Source organism: Lipotes vexillifer, unplaced genomic scaffold (assembly GCF_000442215.2).
Source record: "Lipotes vexillifer unplaced genomic scaffold, Lipotes_vexillifer_v1.1 scaffold1447, whole genome shotgun sequence".
NCBI lineage: Eukaryota > Metazoa > Chordata > Mammalia > Artiodactyla > Lipotidae > Lipotes > Lipotes vexillifer.
In genome coordinates, this window is record NW_006789773.1 from 56,818 (window position 1) to 78,555 (window position 21,738).

The 21,738-nt window shown below is 40.8% G+C and overlaps 1 protein-coding gene and 2 pseudogenes across 1 annotated transcript in view; 1 reads left to right on the plus strand and 2 right to left on the minus strand.

The window, feature by feature from the left end:
• Positions 1-2,984: 2,984 nt before the first annotated feature.
• LOC103078203 (olfactory receptor 143-like) lies at positions 2,985-3,908 on the minus strand (annotated as a pseudogene).
• Positions 3,909-4,046: 138 nt separating this feature from the next.
• Positions 4,047-4,957, minus strand: LOC103078489 (olfactory receptor 143-like; annotated as a pseudogene).
• Positions 4,958-13,227: 8,270 nt separating this feature from the next.
• The window catches only part of LOC103081794 (olfactory receptor 147-like), a 10,255-nt gene continuing 1,744 nt past the window's right edge, over positions 13,228-21,738 (plus strand). Inside the window, exons 1-4 of the mRNA XM_007462810.1 lie at positions 13,228-13,369; positions 14,257-14,371; positions 21,023-21,161; positions 21,309-21,730. Coding sequence (XP_007462872.1) covers positions 13,228-13,369; positions 14,257-14,371; positions 21,023-21,161; positions 21,309-21,730 — 818 coding nt within the window. The remainder of the gene's footprint in view (positions 13,370-14,256; positions 14,372-21,022; positions 21,162-21,308; positions 21,731-21,738) is intronic.

Genomic DNA, 21,738 nt, shown 5'->3' on the forward strand with positions numbered 1-21,738 from the left:
AGCAGGAACAGCTTTGCTACAATGCCACACCCCTGCTCCATACAACTGGCACGGCCCCTGGACATGCTGCAGCCACCAAAATGGTTCCCAACTGTCTCACTGTGTTCACATCATTCCCATCAGATTAATTTCTCCGGTGTAAGCATGCAATTGGCTGCATCTAGGTCAATGTGCCTCTTTTCTGTGAGCCTAGGGACATGGGGGAGGTGTTTCTCTCCTACATGGATTCTCCAGTGGGAAGTTGGACGCTCAATCTCATCAACATAACACTGAATGGAAGATTATCCTCCAAGATACATGCCCACACATTTGTTTTTTTCATATCTACTGAAAGAGTGAACTTATATTTTCAACTCTGGTTAGTTGTTTATTTACATAATATCCAATATGACATTCGGGAGTGGAACACTTGCTGTTTTTTCCTTGCATGTGATTAAATCGATGCCAAGACAATTCAGGTCATCTTCCTGTAACCTGTTTCAATTTGTTTTCATATTTTTAAGTTGCTTTTTATTTCTGGCATCGGCATTGAATACTGGTGGAACCGAATAGTAAGCCAGCTGGCAAACTAGAAATATAAGCTCCAGAGGCTTAGCCCCAGTATCATGAAAAAAAAGTACAGAAGGATGGATTTGGACTGAGAGATAATTTAAACTTACATGAATCAAAGAAATAGGTTCTATTAGGGCAACTGGACAAAATTCATCAAATTTACATATATACATATCCTTAGGCTTAAAAAATGCACTCTAAAAACGTATACACATGCCTAACGATTTATGTACTGGTTTACTAATTTTAATCTTTTTTCATAATAACAAAAAACTGGGATTAACCTAGTTATCCATCAAAAAGAGACTGTTCAAATACTTTTTTGGACATTTGTACAAAAATTTTATGTAGGTGTACTAAAAACTAAGACTATCTTTATATATATAAGACATATATCATATATGACTATCTTTATATATATATATATATATATATATATATTATATCCAAAATGTATTGTTAAGTGGAAAAAACCCTCCTAAACCACTGTTCCAGTCCGGACTGGTTGCTTTTAGGCTAGCTGCACAGCTGTCATCCTGGGACTTCACTAGTCTTCTAAATTTACTCTTTCCTGGATCCTAAGTCTTACTCGTTCTCTAGCTGTGTCTCAAGAAATGGTATATATAAGATAAAAAGCAGGTTAAACCAGTGTGCAAACAGAATGCTACCATTTCTGTAAAATCAGTGGGCTAATATACATGAACTTTATTATATGTGAATAAAATGTCACTGACAGCACTATCAGTAACTGATAGGACTGGCCGCCTCCTGGGAGAACAAGCAGGTAACTGGGGGGATGTGGAATGTAAGGGAGACTTTTCATTGTATACTCTTTCTGTAGCTTTTGAATTTTGAACCATGTGAATGCATAATGGACTCAAAAACTAAATAGTTAAAAAGGACCCCAATACTAAGAAGCCATATTTCCCTTATTTAATGAGTTATTAATTCTATATATACATACAGAAAAGGAGAAAAATCTAGACAGAGATGGTGGCGGTGGTAAAAGCACACAGTAAAAGCAAACTTTCCAGAGGAAACACCATCCTAAGAAGAAATATCAGTAAGAAGTCTAAAAGGCATGAGAGAGCATGGCATCAGGAATAGTGCTTTCATAGAAGGAAATCTTTACTGACACAGGAAAATGCTCATGGCAGAAAGGGATCAAAAAACAGAGAGCAGGAGCAAAGGTAAAATTGCATGCTTTTCCTAATTTATTTTGTAACCAAACCAAACAGTTCTTCTTTTGTCCAAAAGGGATCCAAATTCTTCAGGAGGAACATGTTAGTTTGCAAACAGGAGTGCTGTTTACCTGAAAGAGTCAATTTGAAAGATACCTATGTTATAATAGACCCAGGAAAACCCAAAAGCTGAGGGATTCCATCACCACTAGACCTGCCTTATGGGAAATGCAGAAGGCTGTACTTCAAACTGAAAAAAGCATTTCCTTCTATTGTATCAAACCAGACTCTTCACTGTTTTGAAGATTTATGGCCATGAATTTTACGAAAACTCATTTTCTGAAAAAAAGGAAGTTTTTACTAACAAAAACTTTTAGTTTGCTTTAGAGAAAAAATCTGTATCAAACAAGTTCAAACTCTTAATTTCATGAATATTTATTTTACCAGATTCTAGTCTAACCATGTAGGAAAAAGGAGTAAACACTAGGTGGTCAAATTCTATTTGATTAGGCAGAGATGTAAACAAAATTATGTACATGTACATTACATATTATGTACATATCTGATACATGCATATATACATATATATCATATCCCTGGTGCTATTACAACAAGTCAGACTAAATTGATTTAAAGTAACTAGGTTCATTTCTCTCAGTCCCTAATTGGTATTAACACATTCCATACTTATAAGCTAATACTTGTGATCCCTGTTAACTAAGCATAAATATCTCATAGATACTATTGAAGCTTTGCTGAGTTTGGAAATGCAGTACTATAGAAATCATGACTAAAAGAGCACTGAAATTCTAGAAAATTTATAACTTACACAGAAGGAACTCCTCAAATGGTTAAAAAACAGAAAGGGCTACATTAACATTGTTTTTAGGGAAAACAAAGAGGGGTGGCCGCATCAGACCACATTCATGCTGATGTATGAAAAGTACACGGAAAGAGGCAAAGTGGGAGGTGGTGTGAAAACGAGTAGGAATCAAGCTGAGTCTCTGGAGCCCACTGTTAAGAATAAAGCTCATTCAGTGAGTAAGCATGGAACTGAGAACAATCATGAGACTCAATAATATTTGCATGTTTAAATGGCATGATTAGACAGAAAAAAGGATCTAAGGCAAAAACCTTGTTCTGAAGAAAATTATGGGAAAACACATTCACACACACAGACACACACACACACACACACACACACACACACACACACACACACACCCAACAACCCAGCAGTATTTGTTCTGCTTAGTTCGAAACTCTCTTTAGGGTTTTCTTCAGAGCAAGTTTGACATCCTTGTTCCTTAGACTATAGATGAGGAGGCTCAACATGGGAACTATATTGGTATAAAATACTGAGAAGAACTTCCCCTGGCCCACAGAACCATCAGAAAAGGTCTTGAGATGTGTAAACAACCCAGAACCATAGAAGAGGGCAAACAGTTATTATGTGGAAGCCACAAGTACTGAGGGCTTTGGACCAACGCTGAGCTGATGAGATGTGGAGGATACTGGAGAGGATCAAAGCATAAGAAACAAAAATAATGAAGCTACATATTATTACAACTGTGCTCACAATAATGGAATCCACCAGCTCACTGGCATCAGTGCTGCTGCAGGACAGCTGGAGGAGGGGGAAGATGTCACACATGTAATGGCTGATGATGCTGGAATCACAAAAGGATAATCTGACCATGTGCCCTGTGTGGGCCATGGCACCAGCAAACACCATTACATATGAACCAAACATCAGCAAAGAAGAGACCTGAGGGGACATGGTGACTGTGTACAAAAGGGGCTTACAGATGGACACATAGTGATCATAGGCCATGGCTGTCAACACATAGCATTCAGAATGGACAAAGAAACAGAAAAGAAAAACCCAGCAGAGTCATGTATCCTGCAAAGGAGATGGTGTTCTCTGACACAAAGCTCATCAGCAGTTTAGGCGTAATGACCAAGGAGTGGCAGAGATCTATGAAGGATAGGTTGAAGACCAAAAAATACATGGGAGTGGGAAGATGAAAGTTCAGGCATATCTGATTAATTAAGCTCAAATTCCCTACCACAGTGACCATACAGTTCAATAAGAAGAGGAAGAAGAGGGGTATCTGCAGTTGACTTTGGTCTGTAAGTCCTACCAGGATGAACTGAGTCATTTCCCACAGACATTATCAGCAGGGGTGTGATCTGTGAGGAAATGAGAAAACAATGTCACATCAAGAAGAGACTGAAATCCTTTCTTTCTAGACCGAGGACTTGTTCCATGGACACACACACCACCCAACAACCCAGCAGTATTTGTTCTGCTTAGTTCGAAACTCTCTTTAGGGTTTTCTTCAGAGCAAGTTTGACATCCTTGTTCCTTAGACTATAGATGAGGAGGCTCAACATGGGAACTATATTGGTATAAAATACTGAGAAGAACTTCCCCTGGCCCACAGAACCATCAGAAAAGGTCTTGAGATGTGTAAACAACCCAGAACCATAGAAGAGGGCAAACAGTTATTATGTGGAAGCCACAAGTACTGAGGGCTTTGGACCAACGCTGAGCTGATGAGATGTGGAGGATACTGGAGAGGATCAAAGCATAAGAAACAAAAATAATGAAGCTACATATTATTACAACTGTGCTCACAATAATGGAATCCACCAGCTCACTGGCATCAGTGCTGCTGCAGGACAGCTGGAGGAGGGGGAAGATGTCACACATGTAATGGCTGATGATGCTGGAATCACAAAAGGATAATCTGACCATGTGCCCTGTGTGGGCCATGGCACCAGCAAACACCATTACATATGAACCAAACATCAGCAAAGAAGAGACCTGAGGGGACATGGTGACTGTGTACAAAAGGGGCTTACAGATGGACACATAGTGATCATAGGCCATGGCTGTCAACACATAGCATTCAGAATGGACAAAGAAACAGAAAAGAAAAACCCAGCAGAGTCATGTATCCTGCAAAGGAGATGGTGTTCTCTGACACAAAGCTCATCAGCAGTTTAGGCGTAATGACCAAGGAGTGGCAGAGATCTATGAAGGATAGGTTGAAGACCAAAAAATACATGGGAGTGGGAAGATGAAAGTTCAGGCATATCTGATTAATTAAGCTCAAATTCCCTACCACAGTGACCATACAGTTCAATAAGAAGAGGAAGAAGAGGGGTATCTGCAGTTGACTTTGGTCTGTAAGTCCTACCAGGATGAACTGAGTCATTTCCCACAGACATTATCAGCAGGGGTGTGATCTGTGAGGAAATGAGAAAACAATGTCACATCAAGAAGAGACTGAAATCCTTTCTTTCTAGACCGAGGACTTGTTCCATGGGGGCTCAAGTGTGACTGCTGGGACAGCACTCTAGAAAAGCCAGAGTGACAACTCTGTATCTTTCAACTTTCTTCTCTCATCTGTCCTTTCCTTCCATGTTTTCAAATCTCAGCTGCAACTCCTCACCTCCCTTGGGCTGACATGATCCAGGATAAAGTCTTTCAGCAGGGGTCCAAAGTGATGTCCACATCTGAGAGATAAGCAAAAGTATCTTGAAGAGATGAGTAGGTTGGCCAAGGCCATACAGCAAGAGAGGAAAGGAGTCCAGAGTGGTACCCGGGACTCCTTCCTATGAAAATTCCTGAAGCTTGGGACAGTGAGGTCACTGTGATCCCCACTGTGCCCACTGCTCAACCTATTCTCTTCCTCCTACCTTTCAGAAACTCAGCACCAGGCTTAGCAAAAGTACTGAGAGTGTCCCCTATGATCCTGCATTCCTCCCACCCATTCCCTTTATCCAATCTTACCTCAAAATCACAATGGATTGTTTAAGAAGGGCAGGTGGCCTCCCACATCTCTCCACTGCTGTAGCAGTGGGAATGAAAACATCAGAACAGAGAAGACCCGCCACCCAACTTCCTTCGACCTGGAGACTTCACTACTGCCAGGCCTTATGTGCTCTTTTCCCTTCATTGGCGGGAAGGAGACAGAGGTTTTGACAGAGGAGGAGGCAACATCCCTTCTGTCTGTAGATTCGCATATGTCTTCAGGGCAAGGCAAATGCATCAGCTTTATGTCTCCAAACCATCAGCGGGCTAATAGTGTGAATGCATCTTATTCTCTGTGGATCTCAGCAACTTGTTTGGAAGCCTGAAAAATGAGCCTCCTTTAGGATCAGTTTGAACAGCCTCCTTAGGGAAGAAATTACTGAGCCTGTGTTTACATCTTTTGTTAGTAAGTTGATATTGGTACATTTGGGACTCAATGTTCTTCTCCAACTATCAGTTCACATTAAGAATTTATTGATGTGTAATAAATTATCATAAACTTAGTGGCTTAAAAGAACACCCACTTATTAGTCATAGTTCTGTAAATTAGAAGTCTGGTATGGAATCACATGGCTGGATTCTCTGCCCGGGCCGAAATCAGGGTGTGGGCAGGGCTGCATTCCCTTCTGGAGGCTCTGGGGGAAGAACCTGTTTCCAAACTCATTCAGATTGTTGGAAGAACTCAGTTCCTGTAGTTGTAGAACTGAGAGCTCCATTCCCTTGCTGGCTCTCAGCTGGGGGTCATTCTCAGCTTCCAGAGGTTGCCTGGATTCCTCATCATGTGGCCCTCTTGTCCTCAACCTGGCAGTAAATGGAGAATCCTTGCTGTGCTTTGAATCTCTCCAACTTCCCCTTCTGCCACTAGCTTGAGAAAAACTCTCTGGTTTTAATATGCTCATGTGATTACATTAGGCCTGCCCTGATAATCTCCCTAATTTAAGGTCAACTGTACCATATAACATGCATAATCCCTAAAGTGATATATCGTTATATATATGGTTCCTTCCACATTCAAATAAGAGGGGATTATACAAGAGGAAAAGACATTGGGGGGCGGGTCATGTTTCAGAATTTTGCCTGCCACATCTATCTTCTCTGGAAATCTATTCTTCACACATTTTATATGGAATTACTTGTGAAAATGCTGTATTCCCTTGTTTAGCTTCTCTCTCAACACAGGTGCAAATTCCTCAGAAAGAGCCTTCTAGGGTCTGCTCCCCAAATTTGGTGTCCACAGCCTTTTCTCCCGTGTGTCTACTTCTTGAATTTTACTCTCTAGTAGTACTTCTCACGCATTTTGATGATTTCTTAGCTTCATGTCATTTCATCTGCCTGAAATGCCTTCTCCCTTGTTCTCACTTGGATACCACTTACTCATTCTCCGAGACTTGTTCTGTCATTATTTCTGATAGAACATCTATTCTGACCTCTTCTCCTGTCTCTACTCCCGGAACCTAAAGTGCCTTCTCTGTGTGCTGCTGAAGCATCTTCTGCATTTATCTTCTCCCATTTATATACAGTGAATTTACATGGGTACCTTCATTTAAACTGTAAACTCCTAGAGGGCAAGAAGTCAATCTTATTAATTTTTATTCATGCTGCTATTAACAGGTCTTTCTATTTTTTCTTTTTTTGTTTTTGTCTTTATATTTCTAAATAACATGCGGTTGTTTCTTGATTTTTCACTATTATGTCTTGTCAATTGACTTTAAGTCTGGGAAACTAAATCTAGCCAATTTTCACCTTCTACCACCATAAATATACTTCCTAATGTCTTCATCTTCCCAGTACAGTTAATTTTTAAAGTTCCATTAATATTCAGTGTTTACATGATTATGAGGATGTAAATGCTTTGCACATCTAAGGAGTAAAATATGCTGATTACTTTTCCTTCACAAGCCTGTTTTCTCTAGAGTAAATAATGGTCTTGGTGGATTTAAGCTGCAAGGTACTCTGAATACAAAAAGGAATAAGATGCAGATCCTGCCCCTTGGTTCTCTCATTCTAATTAGAGAAGCAACAAAAGAAAGTGAGAACTGCACAATTTATAGATATCTGGCTCTAGTTACAATACTAAACTCTTTAATTAACTTATCCTTTATAATCTTCAGAATTATCTGAGAAAAGTATTTCTGTTTTACATATGAAGAAACCAAAGCTGATGTTAAAAAAAAATTTGCCAAAGTCATAACAACTAATGGCAGAGCCAGGATTTAAACACAGATCTTTCTTAATATAAAATTAATTTCTCTTACAATGCTATACAGAAAAAAGGGAGTAATTACTATCATAGAACTTTGTACAAGGTACAGTAGTGACATGTATTAATTAAAAACCTTTTCATTATAATAAATAATCACTTTTCATTGTAAGTGAAATGATATTGAGACTAACAAAAAAGTTCAGTTAACTGGCAAGTCCAGGGATGCATTTTGTTTCAGATTTGAATGGATCCAAGGAATCCAGAGGGTTGTGTCTCTTTCTTTCAATTACTTGAATATGCCTGGTTCTACCTGGCTTTTTTCTCAGACAGACTTTCTCCTTGTGTAGACCAGAAGACTCTACTCTGTTCTTCATGAGTATGTATCTCCACCTTTATTATTCTGACTCATGCAATGAAAAGATCACTCCTTTGCTTGATCTTATTTTAGCGGAAATTTCAAAATGGACCTTACTAAGAGTTGGGGTATAACTCAAGGGGAAAATGGCTTACCATGAGACCATATAGGACTAGCTTGTTCTGTGGGGCTCCACCACCCTTTTCCATATACTCAGATCACATGAAATTGAGTAGCTCTTATCTAGGTACCTACTTTTGTAACTTCCAGTGTCAACATGTGGCAGGCATCAACATTATCACCCTTCACCCAAGACTACCCAACAGGTATTTTGAGCTTTTATAGTCCAAAATGAGGAGAAGAAATAAAGAGAAAGGAAAATACTCAATATATGCTGCTCAATGCCTGTACTTTTAATTTCAGTATTCTGTTAAAAGAGATGCATCTTTCAAACATGAGTGATGCCAAGAAAATGATCTCACCCTCAATTGCTTAACTCTAGGTGAGATTTCAAGAGAATATCATTCTCAGGAAGGGACTGGAGAGAGACCAACCCAGTGAAGAATCTCATTGCTTGCTTGATTTTGCCTATTTTTCTTGTTTTCCGTGTTCTAGTCTTTAAGATTTTATTTTTAAAACCATTACAACACAAATTTTATTCTGTATTTGACCTCTCTGCTATTAGTGTCTATTATTTCTTTACTCCACACATAGTACTTTTATAATTTTATTTTTTTTTCTTCTCTCAAGGTACCAAGAGGTGACACTTCAAATTGCATATCCTTTCCCTTCCCTTCCTGTGTATCTCACTCTCATCTCTCGAGACAGATTCTTCTTTTTCACATTTACTGTGAACTTAACTCTTTCTGACCACGGTTTTGGATCAAATTAGATCCATCACAATCACAACTCTTCTCTCTTACCTAAGCTTTTGCCACCTGCTCTTGCTCACTGCAAAAGCTTGAGGTCTCTAGAGCAGGAGTGAGAGAGATTGCTTCCTGGGATTTGGAGTTTTTCTTTCTTAATTTATAGTTATTTTGAAGTTCAGGCATATTTTTGTCTTTGGATTACGCTGTGGATATTGCTTTTACAGATTTTTATTTGTTCATCTTATTCTTCTGTATTGCTTTTACCAGAAATATTGGGAGGTGCAGATCTAGGCAGCTGTCATTTTTTCTGGCTTCCTGAAAGTCTTCCCAAAATTAACACCTGGGGCATATATCCAGAGAAAACCATAATTCGAAAAAATACATGCACCCCAATGTTCACTGCAACACTATTTACAACAGCCAAGACATGGAAGCAACCTAAATGTCCACTGACAGAGGAATGGATAAAGAAGATGTGGCACATATATACAATGGAATATTACTCAGCCATAAAAAGAAATGAAGTTGAGTTATTTGTAGTGAGGTGGATGAAACTAGAGTCTGTCATACAGAGTAAAGTAAGTCAGAAAGAGAAAAACAACATGCTAACACATATAGATGGAATCTAAGAAAAAAATTTAAAAAGTCATGAAGAACCTAGGGGCAAGACGGGAATAAAGACACAGACCTACTAGAGAATGGACTTGAGTATATGGGGAGGCGGAAGGGTAAGCTGTGACAAAGTGAGAGAGTGGCATGGACATATATACACTACCAAACGTAAAATAGCTAGCTAGTGGGAAGCAGCCACATAGCACAGGGAGATCAGCTCGGTGCTTTGTGACCACCTAGAGGGGTGGGATAGGGAGGGTGGGAGGGAGGGAGGGAGACGCAAGAGGGAAGAGATATGGGAACATATGTATATGTATAACTGATTCACTTTGTTATAAAGCAGAAACTAACACCATTGTAAAGCAATTATACTCCAATAAAGACGTTTAAAAAAAGGACATTAGGTAAATACTAAGGAAATCTGTATAAAGTATGGAATTTAGTTATTGATAACATAACAATATTGGTCTATTATTTGTAACAAATGTACTGTAAGATGTTAATAATAGGGGAAACACAATGTGGGGTATATGGTAATTCTCTGTACTGTGTTCTCAATTTTTCTATAAATCTAAAACTGTTCTAAAAAATAAAACTCAATTAAGAAAATGAAGAAGGAAACCAAGAAACAGCAAGATATAGGATCCAGAGAATAGGGGACCTAACATAGGTAAGAGGTGAAGAGTACCCCCAGAAAGATGGTGAAGGGGGATGTCAAGATGTTAAATCTTCAACAAAGAAAGAGGGCATCCTGTTGTCACTGGAGTGGATCATAAATTTATTGGAAAGACATCTTAAAGAAGATAACACTTTTAGACTACCAGCTAACATCATATAGCTACAGCTGTACATACGGAGAGGAGATCTGTACAAATGGGCACGAGGTTAGGGATAAATCACAGAAATCCACAGAATATTAAGCAAATGCAAGCACCTAAAAATATTCACTTCAAGGAAAACAAAATAGGAAACGAAGGCAAAAATAGCATTTTATGTACTATCTACAAATACTGTTTAATAATCTAACTGCCAAGATTTATCTAACAACTTACAGTTATAACCATATTGCAAGAAAGAGAGGCGTGTGTGTGTGTGTGTGTGTGTGTGTGTGTGTGTGTGTGTGAGGGGGGTGGTGAGAGGGAGGTAAGATTCCACAGGAACTCACACTGGAAACTATTAGCGTAATCTAAACATGAGATGAGGAGAAGCTTATCAAATCAGTGTAATTGAGAGAGAAAGGCCAGACCAGGATTTCAAGGAGATAAGTTCTCTGGGACTTGGAGGCTGGATGAAGAAGCTGAGTGAGAAGATGTTTACAATTTATTTGCTGCCTGGGTGGCAGTGAAAAAAAGCTTATAAATTGATGACCAGAGGAGGAGCAGTGCTGAGAATCGCCAAATAAATGCTGACTGCAGTTTGGGGCACTTTAACTTGAGGAACACAAACAGACATAAAACAGAACCATCCAGGAGGCAGGTAGGGAACAGGTTCAGGCTGTACATTCAAGTGAATATGAATGAGGAAAAGAAGAATAAAAACTTATCAGACTCTATGTTCCAGGCAGTGTTCTAACATTTTACATGTAGTAAGTCATTTATGCCAAAAGACAATTATTCTCATCTCACAGATGAGGATACCAAGGGTGAAAGAGGTCACATAAATTGTCTATAATTTCACAATTAGAAAGTGGGGAATCCATCTGGGTTTAAATTTCAGAAAGTCTGACTTGACGGCCCGTTCCCTTAAACGCTTTGCCGCAAGTCAAAACCTCAGACTAGCAGAATCATTGACCTGCTCTGCTCTCCTGACACTGAGAGAATAACATATCCACAACTACACTACATGATGTGGGTGTTGCCAACTGCTCAGAATTGGGTGAGCATGCTTTGTCAGTGGTAGCACAGCTGCCAGTCCTTTTGGCCTGCTCCACGCTTGCAGAACAAGCTGGTAGACAGCTACCAAGCTGTCTATAAGATGCCTTATAGATGCGGATACCTGCCACATCTGCCTGTTCTCCAACCCTGGTTTTAGAACTTCAATTGTCTGAATTCCCAATCTTCTTTATATTAACTCTTTTCTATTTAAAAGAGCTAGAGTCATTTTTTTTCTAGTTTTATTGAGGTATAATTGACATACAGCACTGAATTAGAGTCACTTTCTATTGTTTGTGCACATAAACTCTGATACAATATTTCTCCCTGACATGTATCAGCCAAAGTATGATCTAACTGGCAAAACACGTATCTGTCAAATGGGTTACATTCTAAGTTAGAAATATAAATAAACTTTGCAGTACAAGATTTCAGGGTGTTTTAATTCTCGGTTAATCATTGAAATTTGTGCAATCTTTGTACCTCACTTCTCAAAAGAGAATATTCTAGCTTCTTCTTTGGCAAACAATGTCACTATTGGTTTTCCCAATAAGTCCTGTTTCATGTAACATAAACTCATTTGCTACAACTTTGGATTTTTCCACCAAAAATTATTAGAAGTTACAAACATAGTTTATATTTCCTGAAAAATATGGGTAAGTCAAATCAAAAGGACCTTCTTCAGTGGAAATTATGGTTGAGTGAGGTCAGCAAATCTTCTCCACAAGAACATCCATAAACTTGGCCAAAATTGACAAACACAGTGATCTCAACACTCTGGAAATCAACCAACGCACACAACAATCAGAAATGTTGATGCTTCAGAAAGTGTTTATGTAAGAACAATGGGAGTCTGTGATATTTTACACAGCACTCCTCCCAAGGCCAAATTCTGACTGGCTCTTCGAACTGTGTATAAACACTGTACTCTAGTAGCTGAATTTGTTTCTCACAGGGCTATGTGTTTCCAACTCTGAAACCCTACTCCACGTATACTGGGGTTGACAGAATAATAATAAATTGTAGATAAAAGAAATTTTGTTATACTCAAATGCCTTTTCCCAACTGATTTGCTTATGAAGAATAATATTGATCTGGGGAGCCAGCGCCGCAGCAGCGAGAACGGCCGGCTCCACCCGCGCGACTCCTCCCACAGCCGCCGCCGCAGCTTTACCGCCGCCGCTCAACGCGACGCGCGGGCCAAGGTTCGCTCCACCGCAGCCTCCCGGAGCCCAGGGGAAGTCCGGAGGCCCTGTGCCCGAACGCAGGCGCGGCCTCACTCTTACCTTCTCCGGAGAATCTCTGAAGACCCGGCGGACGCAGGAGGCGGCTCCCTGGTCTCCGGCATCTGCTGGGCCCCGAAGTAAGCGGCGCTAGAGAACTGGCAGCCTGAGAGCCCCGGGCGGCCGGCTGGGCCTGGGTGACCGCTCGGACGTTGTCACGGGAGACAAGTGGAGCCTGCGGGCACGCGTGGCCTGGGCCACCGCCAAGGCCTCCTACGGCAGCAACCGCGAGATGGACGGCACGGAAGCCACGCCTGGGGCAAATCAGCGGCTAGCACCAGAAGCGCCGTGCAGCCCACGCCCCGGCCCACTGCAGCCCCCCGTTAGGCCGCCCACCAGCTGCCCGTGGCTTGGCCCCTGACGGTCCTACAAGGACAAAACTTCGTCCGTCTTCTGCTCTGCAGCATGTGGACCCCAGGCCCGCCGAGCTGCACACCCGCTTCGGAGGAGCCGGCGGCTGTGGCGCCGTGTGAGGAGCATGCGCACGAGAGCGCGCCCGCTGCCGCCTTGGGTCTTCCGCAAAATGGAGGCGCAGGGCCCTACGGGGCCGCCAGGTCAGGGCCTGGCCAAGAAGGACACCAGGGGCAGCAAGCTGAGTAAGTGCCCGTCCATAACCCTGGGTATGTTCTAAAACAAGAAGTGCGTCTCCCGGCCAGCCGCTCAGGCCGGGGTTCCCGCTTCACTGCCGCCTGTCAGACAGGGCACCTGGCCCTCGTGCTGAAGCAGCCTGGAAGCCGCTGAACACGGCGGAGCGTGGCTCCCCTTGGGGCCCACCGGTGGATGCCCTGCCTCTCGCCCATCGGCCTCTCCGGTCTTGGGGCTCTGGGCCCCCACTGCCCCAGGCCTTGCTCCCCCAAGTCCCATCTCTTCTCACACCTCAGTGTCTGGGCTCTCAGCCTCCCCTTCTTACGCATCTGCCTCCACCGTCTCTTTGGGCTTCAGGCCCCCTTTGGGCCCTCATTCACTTCAGGGTCCCATCGCTTTGTGCCTCAGTCCCCCATTTGTAGGGGTCACCTTTTTGTACTTCAGTTCCCCATTCTCTTGAGGCCTCCTGTCTTGGGCCTTCCGTGTTCTTGGGGTTCCCCTCTGCTCACGACTTCCCGACTTGGCAGCTTCCTCACTCTGCTGCTGCTTTGCTGTCTCTGGCAGCCCCCATCCTCTCTGTCCTCCTCAGACCCTTTCTCTCTCACCTGCATCTCAGGCAGCTGGGGGCTCACTTCCTGTCCTGCTTGTATTCCGGTTTCTTCACTGCCTCCCGCCCTGCCTCCAGACACCTTTCTTGATGGCCCATCCTTTTGCTGTGAGGAAGCGAGCTGGTTGCAGGCAGTTTGGGAGGGAGGGGTGGAGCCAGCTTCAAAAAATGCCTTTCTTGGCAAGTGCGATAGGACAAGCCCTTGAAGCAGACCTGGCCCCCTCCTCCAGCAAGGCTGTGGCCAGCATCTGGTGAGGAGTGAGCGCACTAGGCTTTGCGCACGATAAAACCTGGTCTGGATGGATGATGCCCCAGCCTCGCGAGGAGTCCCTGGCATGCCCCACAGACACGTGTTCACAGGCACCATCCCCAGCTATGCCCGGAAAGGGGCTGAATGTGGAGCGCCTGTTCTTGAACAGGTGAAGGCAGAGTATGGTGAGCCCCAACCCACTGCTCTGGAGGGGTCCTGGCACCCCATGGGGTGGGAGTGGTCCTTGCTCTACAGGTGCCCAGCAGACCCCATCTCTACCCTGTTCTTGGAGCCTTTCCTCTTTGTTACCAACCTGCAAAATCTGTCCTCTTAACTTTCTTGTATTTTTTCACCTCCAGAGAGTAACTTTGATTTGGAATGATACCTTTTGGTACCAAAAGCCAATCGCCCCCTCAACATGTAGGTGTTAGCACTGTGAAATTAGTGTTTCTGCTATTTCATTACAAATAGGTTTTTTTTGTTGTTGTTGTTTTGTTTTTGTTTTTAAGTCTAAGAAATCCCAAGAGAGAAAGAGTTTAAGAAACAAGGCCACTGAGCAAAGGCAGCAGTTCTGACTCCCAGCATGGAGAAGGGAGGATGGTGGGGCCTGGGGGACACTTGTCACTTTCACTCCCTTTTAGCTCTCTGTCCACCAAAGCCACTGCCCAGCGAGTGGTGACATCAGGGACTTTTGTTCAGGTGGAAAAGGTCACCGGGGAGCTGGATGAACTTGAGCATTTCTTGGCCTTAATATGCTTGCTCCTTAGTTTGTTTTTATGTGGCCTGGTGTGTCACTGTTCTGAGCAGACCATTCCAGGCCTGTTGCTAAGGGAAAACCGTAACAGGCATTCTGCCCATGGAGAGGCCAAAGACTGGGACCCCAGCCAAGACTCTTAAGAGCCTCCTGTCTGTATCCCCCCACACCATGCTGCATAAGACATCTCCTAAAGTGAGATTCTGCACATTTTGTTGTTAACAATAAAACAATACATACACAAACACAGGCACATAATGATGATGTTGTGAATTTTCACAAAGAGTTAGTAGTGGGACATACCCTGTCTTTGACTGATTATAAGACCAACTCAAATTCTGGCCCAGCTGTGCAGGCCTGGGAGAAACCACAAACTTGAGCATGCAGCACCACCCTAGGGAAAGCAAAAAGGAGGCTATCAGTAACTGAACTAGTTTTGCAGCATTGAAAGAAGGCATACAAGCATAAGAACTCTGCTGTAAGTTGAAACAAGTGTGGAGCACCATAGAAAAGATCTGAGAAAGACTCAGAATTATTAGCAGGGCTGACAGAAGGTAATTCTCTCCTGAAGCCTGTCAGAAAGACCAGAGGAGGTGACTGCTTCTCCAGATTTGAAGACAGTAGCAAAGTCTTCAAGGAATTTGAAAAATCAGTGTAGCATGACATCACCAAAGGAGCATAATAATTTTCCAGAATCAGAGCCAAAAAAAAATGGAGATCTGCAGTTTGCCTGATAAAGAATTCAAAATAATGGTTTTAAGGAAGCTCAGTGAGCTACAAGAAAACAGAGAAAGACAATTCAATGAAATCATGACAAACAAAATGAGAAGCTTAACAGAATCATAAAAAAGAATGAAATAGAAATCCTGGAGCTGAATAATTACAATGAATGAAATTTTAAAATGTGATAAGAACCCAGAAGCAGATTAGATCAAGCAAAAGGACAATTCTATGAAGTATAAGACAGGACATTTGAAATTATGCAGTCAGTATAGAACAAAGAAAAAAAATGAAAAAGAGTGAAGAAAGCCTATGTGAACTGTGGGATACCATTAAGAGAAACATTGTAGACACTATTGGAGTCCCAGAAGGAGAAGGATGGAGAAAGGGGCGGAAAGCGTGTTTAAAGGAATAATGGCTAAGAACTTCCCAAATCTGGGGAGATATCTGGACATCCAACTTCATAAAGTTAATAGGTCACCCCAATATTTCAACTCAAAATGATCTTCTCCAAGACACATTATAATTAAGCTGTCTAAAATCAAAAATTTAAGATCATCCAGAGGAAAAATAATACTCAAATACAAGGGAACCTCCATTAAACTATCAGATTTCTCAAGAGAAAGCTTGCAGCCCAGGAGAGAGTGAGATAATATACTCAAAGTGTTGAAAGAAAAAACTGCCCTGCCAATCAAGAATACTTTATCCAGCAAAGCTGTCTTTAAAGATGAAGGTGAGATAAAGACTTTCCCAAACAAACAAAAGCTGAGAGAATTAATCAGCATTAGACCTGCTGTAAAAGATGCTGAATGGAGTTCTTCAAGCTGAAAGAAAAGAACACTATAATTAGTAACATGAAATGTAAAAAAGTATACAGTACACTGGTAAGTATATAGTCACATTCAGAATATAATACTATAAGACGGTGGTGTGTTAACCAGTCAACTCTAGTAAAGGTTGACAAAACTAAAGAACAAAACTATTAAAAATAACTATAACTTCAATAACTTGCTGATGGATGCACAATATTAAAAGAGGTAAATTGTGACATCAAAAACATAAAATGTGGGGAGTAAAAGGGTAGTGTTTTTGTGTGTTACCAAAGTTAAGTTGTTATCACCTTAAAATAGTTATATCTATAAGATATTTTTTGTAAGTCTCATGGTAATCACAAAGCAAAAGCCTACATTAATATAAAAAGATAAAGAGAAGGGAAATAGAAACATACCATTATAGAAAATCATTAAATCACAAAAGAAGACAGCAAGAGAGGAAGAAAAGAACAAGGGAATTACAAAACAGCTAGAGCACAATTAGGATGGAATTAGTAAGTCCTTACCCATCAATCATTATTTTAAGTGTAAATGATATAAATTCTCCAGTCAAAAAGAAAAGAGTGGCTGAACGGATTAAAACAAAACAAAACAAAAAAGATCCAATTATATGCTGTCCATAAGAGACTTACTTCAGTTTTAAGGACACATACAGACTGAAAGTGAGGAGATAAAAAAAGGTGTTCTATTCAAGTGGAAACCAAAAAACAGCAGTGATAAATACACTTATATCAGACAAGATAAACTTTAACAGCTGTAACAAGAGACAAAGACGGCAGTGATATGATGAAGAGGAAACATTACAACTGATATCACAATAATACAAAAGATCATAAGAGGCTACTATGACCAATTATACACAAATAAATTGAATACTATAGAACACATGGATAAATTCTTAGAAACAAACAATATACCAAGACTGAATTATGTAGAAACAGAAAAATCAAAACAGATCAATAGGGCTTCCCTGGTGGCGCAGTGGTTGAGAGTCCTCCTGCCAATGCAGGGGACACAGGTTCATGCCCCGGTCCGAGAAGATCCCACATGCCGCGGAGCGGCTGGGCCCGTGAGCCATGGCCGCTGAGCCTGCACGTCCGGAGCCTGTGCTCCGCAACTGGAGAGGCCACAACAGTGAGAGGCCCGCATACCGCAAAAAAAAAAAAAAAAAAACAGATCAATAACGGGTAAGGAGATTGAATCAATAATCAAAAACCTCCCAACAAAGAAAAGCCCAGGACCAAAAACTAGATGATTTCACTGGTGAATTGTACTAAACATTTAAACAAGAATAAATGTCAAAACTTCTTAAACTCTTCCAAAAATGGAAGAAAGAACAGCTTTCAAACTCATTTTACAACCAGAATTACCTTCACACTAATGTCAGGTAAAGACAGTATAAGAAAAGAAAACTACAGGCCAATGTCTCTGATGAATATAGATGCAAAAATTCTCAATAGAATTCTAGCAAACCAATTCAACAGCACATTAAAAGATCATACACCATGATCAAGCGAGATTTAACCATGGGATGCAAGGATGGTTCAACATACACTAATCAATAAATGTGCTATACCAGATTAATAGAATGAAAGATAAAAATCATATGATTATGCAGAGAAAGCATTTGACAAATTTCAACATTCTTTCATGATAAAAAAAGGGGGTGGATTGCAAAGGGAGATGAATATACTTTTGGGGGTGAGGGAAATGCTCTAGATCTTGACCATGGTGGTCTTTACATGACTATTATTTTTGAAAGTCACTGAGCTGTACTCTTAAAATGAGAGCATGTTATTGTATCCAGATTATGCCACAATAAAACTGATTAAAAAGAGAATATTATAAGAAGAGCCAGTCTGAACTGTGATCTTATATCTCCTGCCCCTTAAACATTTTCCATAAATAAAACAGATTTAGTTTTGCATTAAACAAGAACCTAGTAGTTTTAAAATTACTACAGAAGTTTGAATAAATGTGGGTTGTATAAAATGGAATGCAACTCAGCAATAAAAGGAGCAGACTGTTGATACATGCAACAACTGGGATGGACTTAAGGGCATCATGCTTAGTGAAAAAAGCCAATTTCAGAAGTTATATATTGTATAGTTTCATCCGTTGTCTTCCTAATGACCCAACTATAGAGATGAAGAACAGGTTAGTGGTTGCTGCAAGACAGATGAAGGTGGGAGGGGATAGGTGTCACTATAAAGACACCTATCTTTGTAAGGTATGTACACCCCTATGTAAGGGGTTCCTTTATGTTAGTGGCAGAGTTCTGTATCATGATGGTGGTAGTTACATGATTCTACACAAGTGATCACATTACATAGATCTACACACACACACACACACACACACACACACACACACACACACGACAGAAACACTGCATATAAAATTGCTTAAAGCTGAATAATGTCTGTAGTTTTGCTATTATACTACAGTTGTCAAAGATGTCACCATGGTAGGAAGCTGGGTAGATTTCAGGGGACTCTATCCATTATTTTTGAAATTTCCTGGGAATATATAATAATTTAAAATTTTTTTAAAACTTAGATTTTTTTCCTCATAAGCATGATCATAAGCTAATACATGCATAGGAATTTTAAAGTCATATTTCCTTGTAATAGAAGCTTATTTACAGTGATTTTTCTTATACATTTGATTTTAATCTATTAAAAGCATATTGAATCAGAACAACTCAAGGTAATTAAATTTCCGTGGAATAATTTTTATAGTAAATAGTGTTTTATTAAACAATAATCTCTGAAATCAATTAAAAATATTCTTTGGTTTATGTCTATAAAATTTGCATAAACACTGATTATTTAAAGAGACTCAACTATTATAAAGGGCCATAATAAACTTTTCTGAAATGGTCATATATCTTTATGAACTTAAATTCTTGAAACTAATGTTACCTAGAATTACAATTAGTGGATTTTCAATGACATTAATTATTTGCATCTTTATAAGAGACAGCAGAGGATCCTTTCTCCTATGCTCTGGGGAATGTATAATCCCTGATGGGAAATTAACATTTACTGTAACAATTAGGGTGTAAACACAGACACATTTCTCCCCTGCAGAGCGTATCATGATGGGAAAGTCCTGGGGGACCCCTATACCTGAATTTCTAATCAGGTCCAAAAGAATTATAGGCCTTAAGCAAATGCTGTGTGCTCTATGACATTGTGGCTCAGATGTGAAGCCTGTGGTTTCCCTTCATGATCTCTTAGTAAATTTATAACCACAAGTTTGATCTAAATCATAGACTGACTCTTGGAACATTCATACTGTGAGATCTATGCTATGACTCTTTTCCAGGGAAGGAAGAAGATTCTGTGACTACATCTGCTCAGCTTTGATATCTCCAAGGCCAGTTCTTCTTTCAGGACAGCGGAGGTAAAACACGTATAAAGGGTCAGCACTGAGTTCCCTCCATGGATGCAGAGTGAGATAACCCAGTTTCTATACTTGCTCACTCCCTCTGTTGCTGAAAAATGAGAAGTATTTATATTGAATAACAAGAAACTCCAAAGTCTGGAGCTCTGACCCTACTGCCTGTATTGTTCGCAGCATACACTCTGTGTTGACTCCATCTTCATTCTGGGAGCAGGAGAACTGTAGCAGTTCCAAGTGACAAATCCAGACAGCAACATCAGAAGAAATTTTTTTTCTAAAATTTTTTTATTGAAATGTATAAACAGAGGACAGTTGATATATCATAATAAGTATACAGCTTGAAATGTTTTCACAAACATAATAACTAAATCAGCACTCAATATTTCTCATTCATGCCATGCTACAAAACCTAGGAAAGCACATCCACCTTCCTTTATTCATTCGCTGTCCAGCTAGGATAGAGCAGAGGAGGAGAATGTGTGGAAACACTGGAATATATGGTTAAGTATAAAACTCAGGTTACTAAGGTTAACCTCAATACCTGTTATCAATTATTAACTTCCTGGAATCTTGTAGTAAAGTACCTGAAAACCTTAGAGACTATGAGAGACTTCCTGGTAGCAGAATATTTGTATGGTCTCTTCCATGTAGGGATCCTTTCTTTCTTGATGGTCAAAACAGGGGACCTAAGGTACCTAGTAGGGTAATGGAAACATGAGTAGGAAGTAGGAAGTGATGAATCAGATGAATAGGGGGGAGAAATGGGGATACATTCCCACCACTGAAGCCCATCAGCAAGTAGGCTTGTTCCTCAGCTACCCCATCTCTCTATCTTCTAGTAAGATAGAGCAGTTGTTTGTCACATGCAGTTCATGCAATGAAAGACAGTGATTTAAATGTTGAGGGGTGTGTACCTTCAGACCTTATGAAGCAAAAGAGGACTTATGTGATTTCTGCCAGTCTGAGTCTCTTTCTCATAAAGCTCATATAAAAGAGAGTTTGTAAGAACAGAGCTGGGTTCCCTATTGATGGAGTTTTCTTCTATTCTCACAGATTTCCGAAGTTGAGAATGCTGGCTAGAAATGACTCCTTACTGCCTGAATTTATTCTTGCTAGATTAACAGACCGTCCAGAGCTCCAGCAGCCCCTCACTTACCTGTTTCTAATGATCTACATTGTCACCATGGTGGGCAACCTGGGCTTGATCATTCTTATTGGTCTAAATTCTCACCTCCACACCCCCGTGTACTGTTTAGTCTTCAACTTACCCTTCATTGATCTCTGATGCTCCTCTGTTTTCACCCCCCAGATGCTGATGAACTTTGTATTCAGGGAGAATATCATCTCCTATGTTGGGTGCGTGACTCAGCTGTTTTTCTTTCTCTTTTTTGTCATCTCTGAGTGCTATATGTTGACCTCAATGGCCTGTGATTGCTATGTGGCCATCTGTACTCCAATGCTATATAGGGTCACCATATCCCATAAGGTCTGTTTGGTGCTATCTTTGGCTGCGTATGTGATGGGGTTTACTGGAGCCTCTGCCCACACAGGGTGCATGCTTAGACGAACCTTCTGCAATGTTAATATCAACCATTACTTGTGTGACATCCTCCCACTCCTCCAAGTCTCTTGCACTAGCACTTATGTCAGTGAGGTGGTAGTTCTCATTGTTGTGGGTATTAATATCACAGTACCCAGTTTCACCATCCTAGTTTCTTACATCTTCATCCTTACTAGCATTCTTCATATCAAATCTGCTCAGGGAAGATCGAAAGCCTTCAGCACGTGTAGCTCCCACATCATTGCTCTTTCTGGTTTTTTTTGGTTCAGCA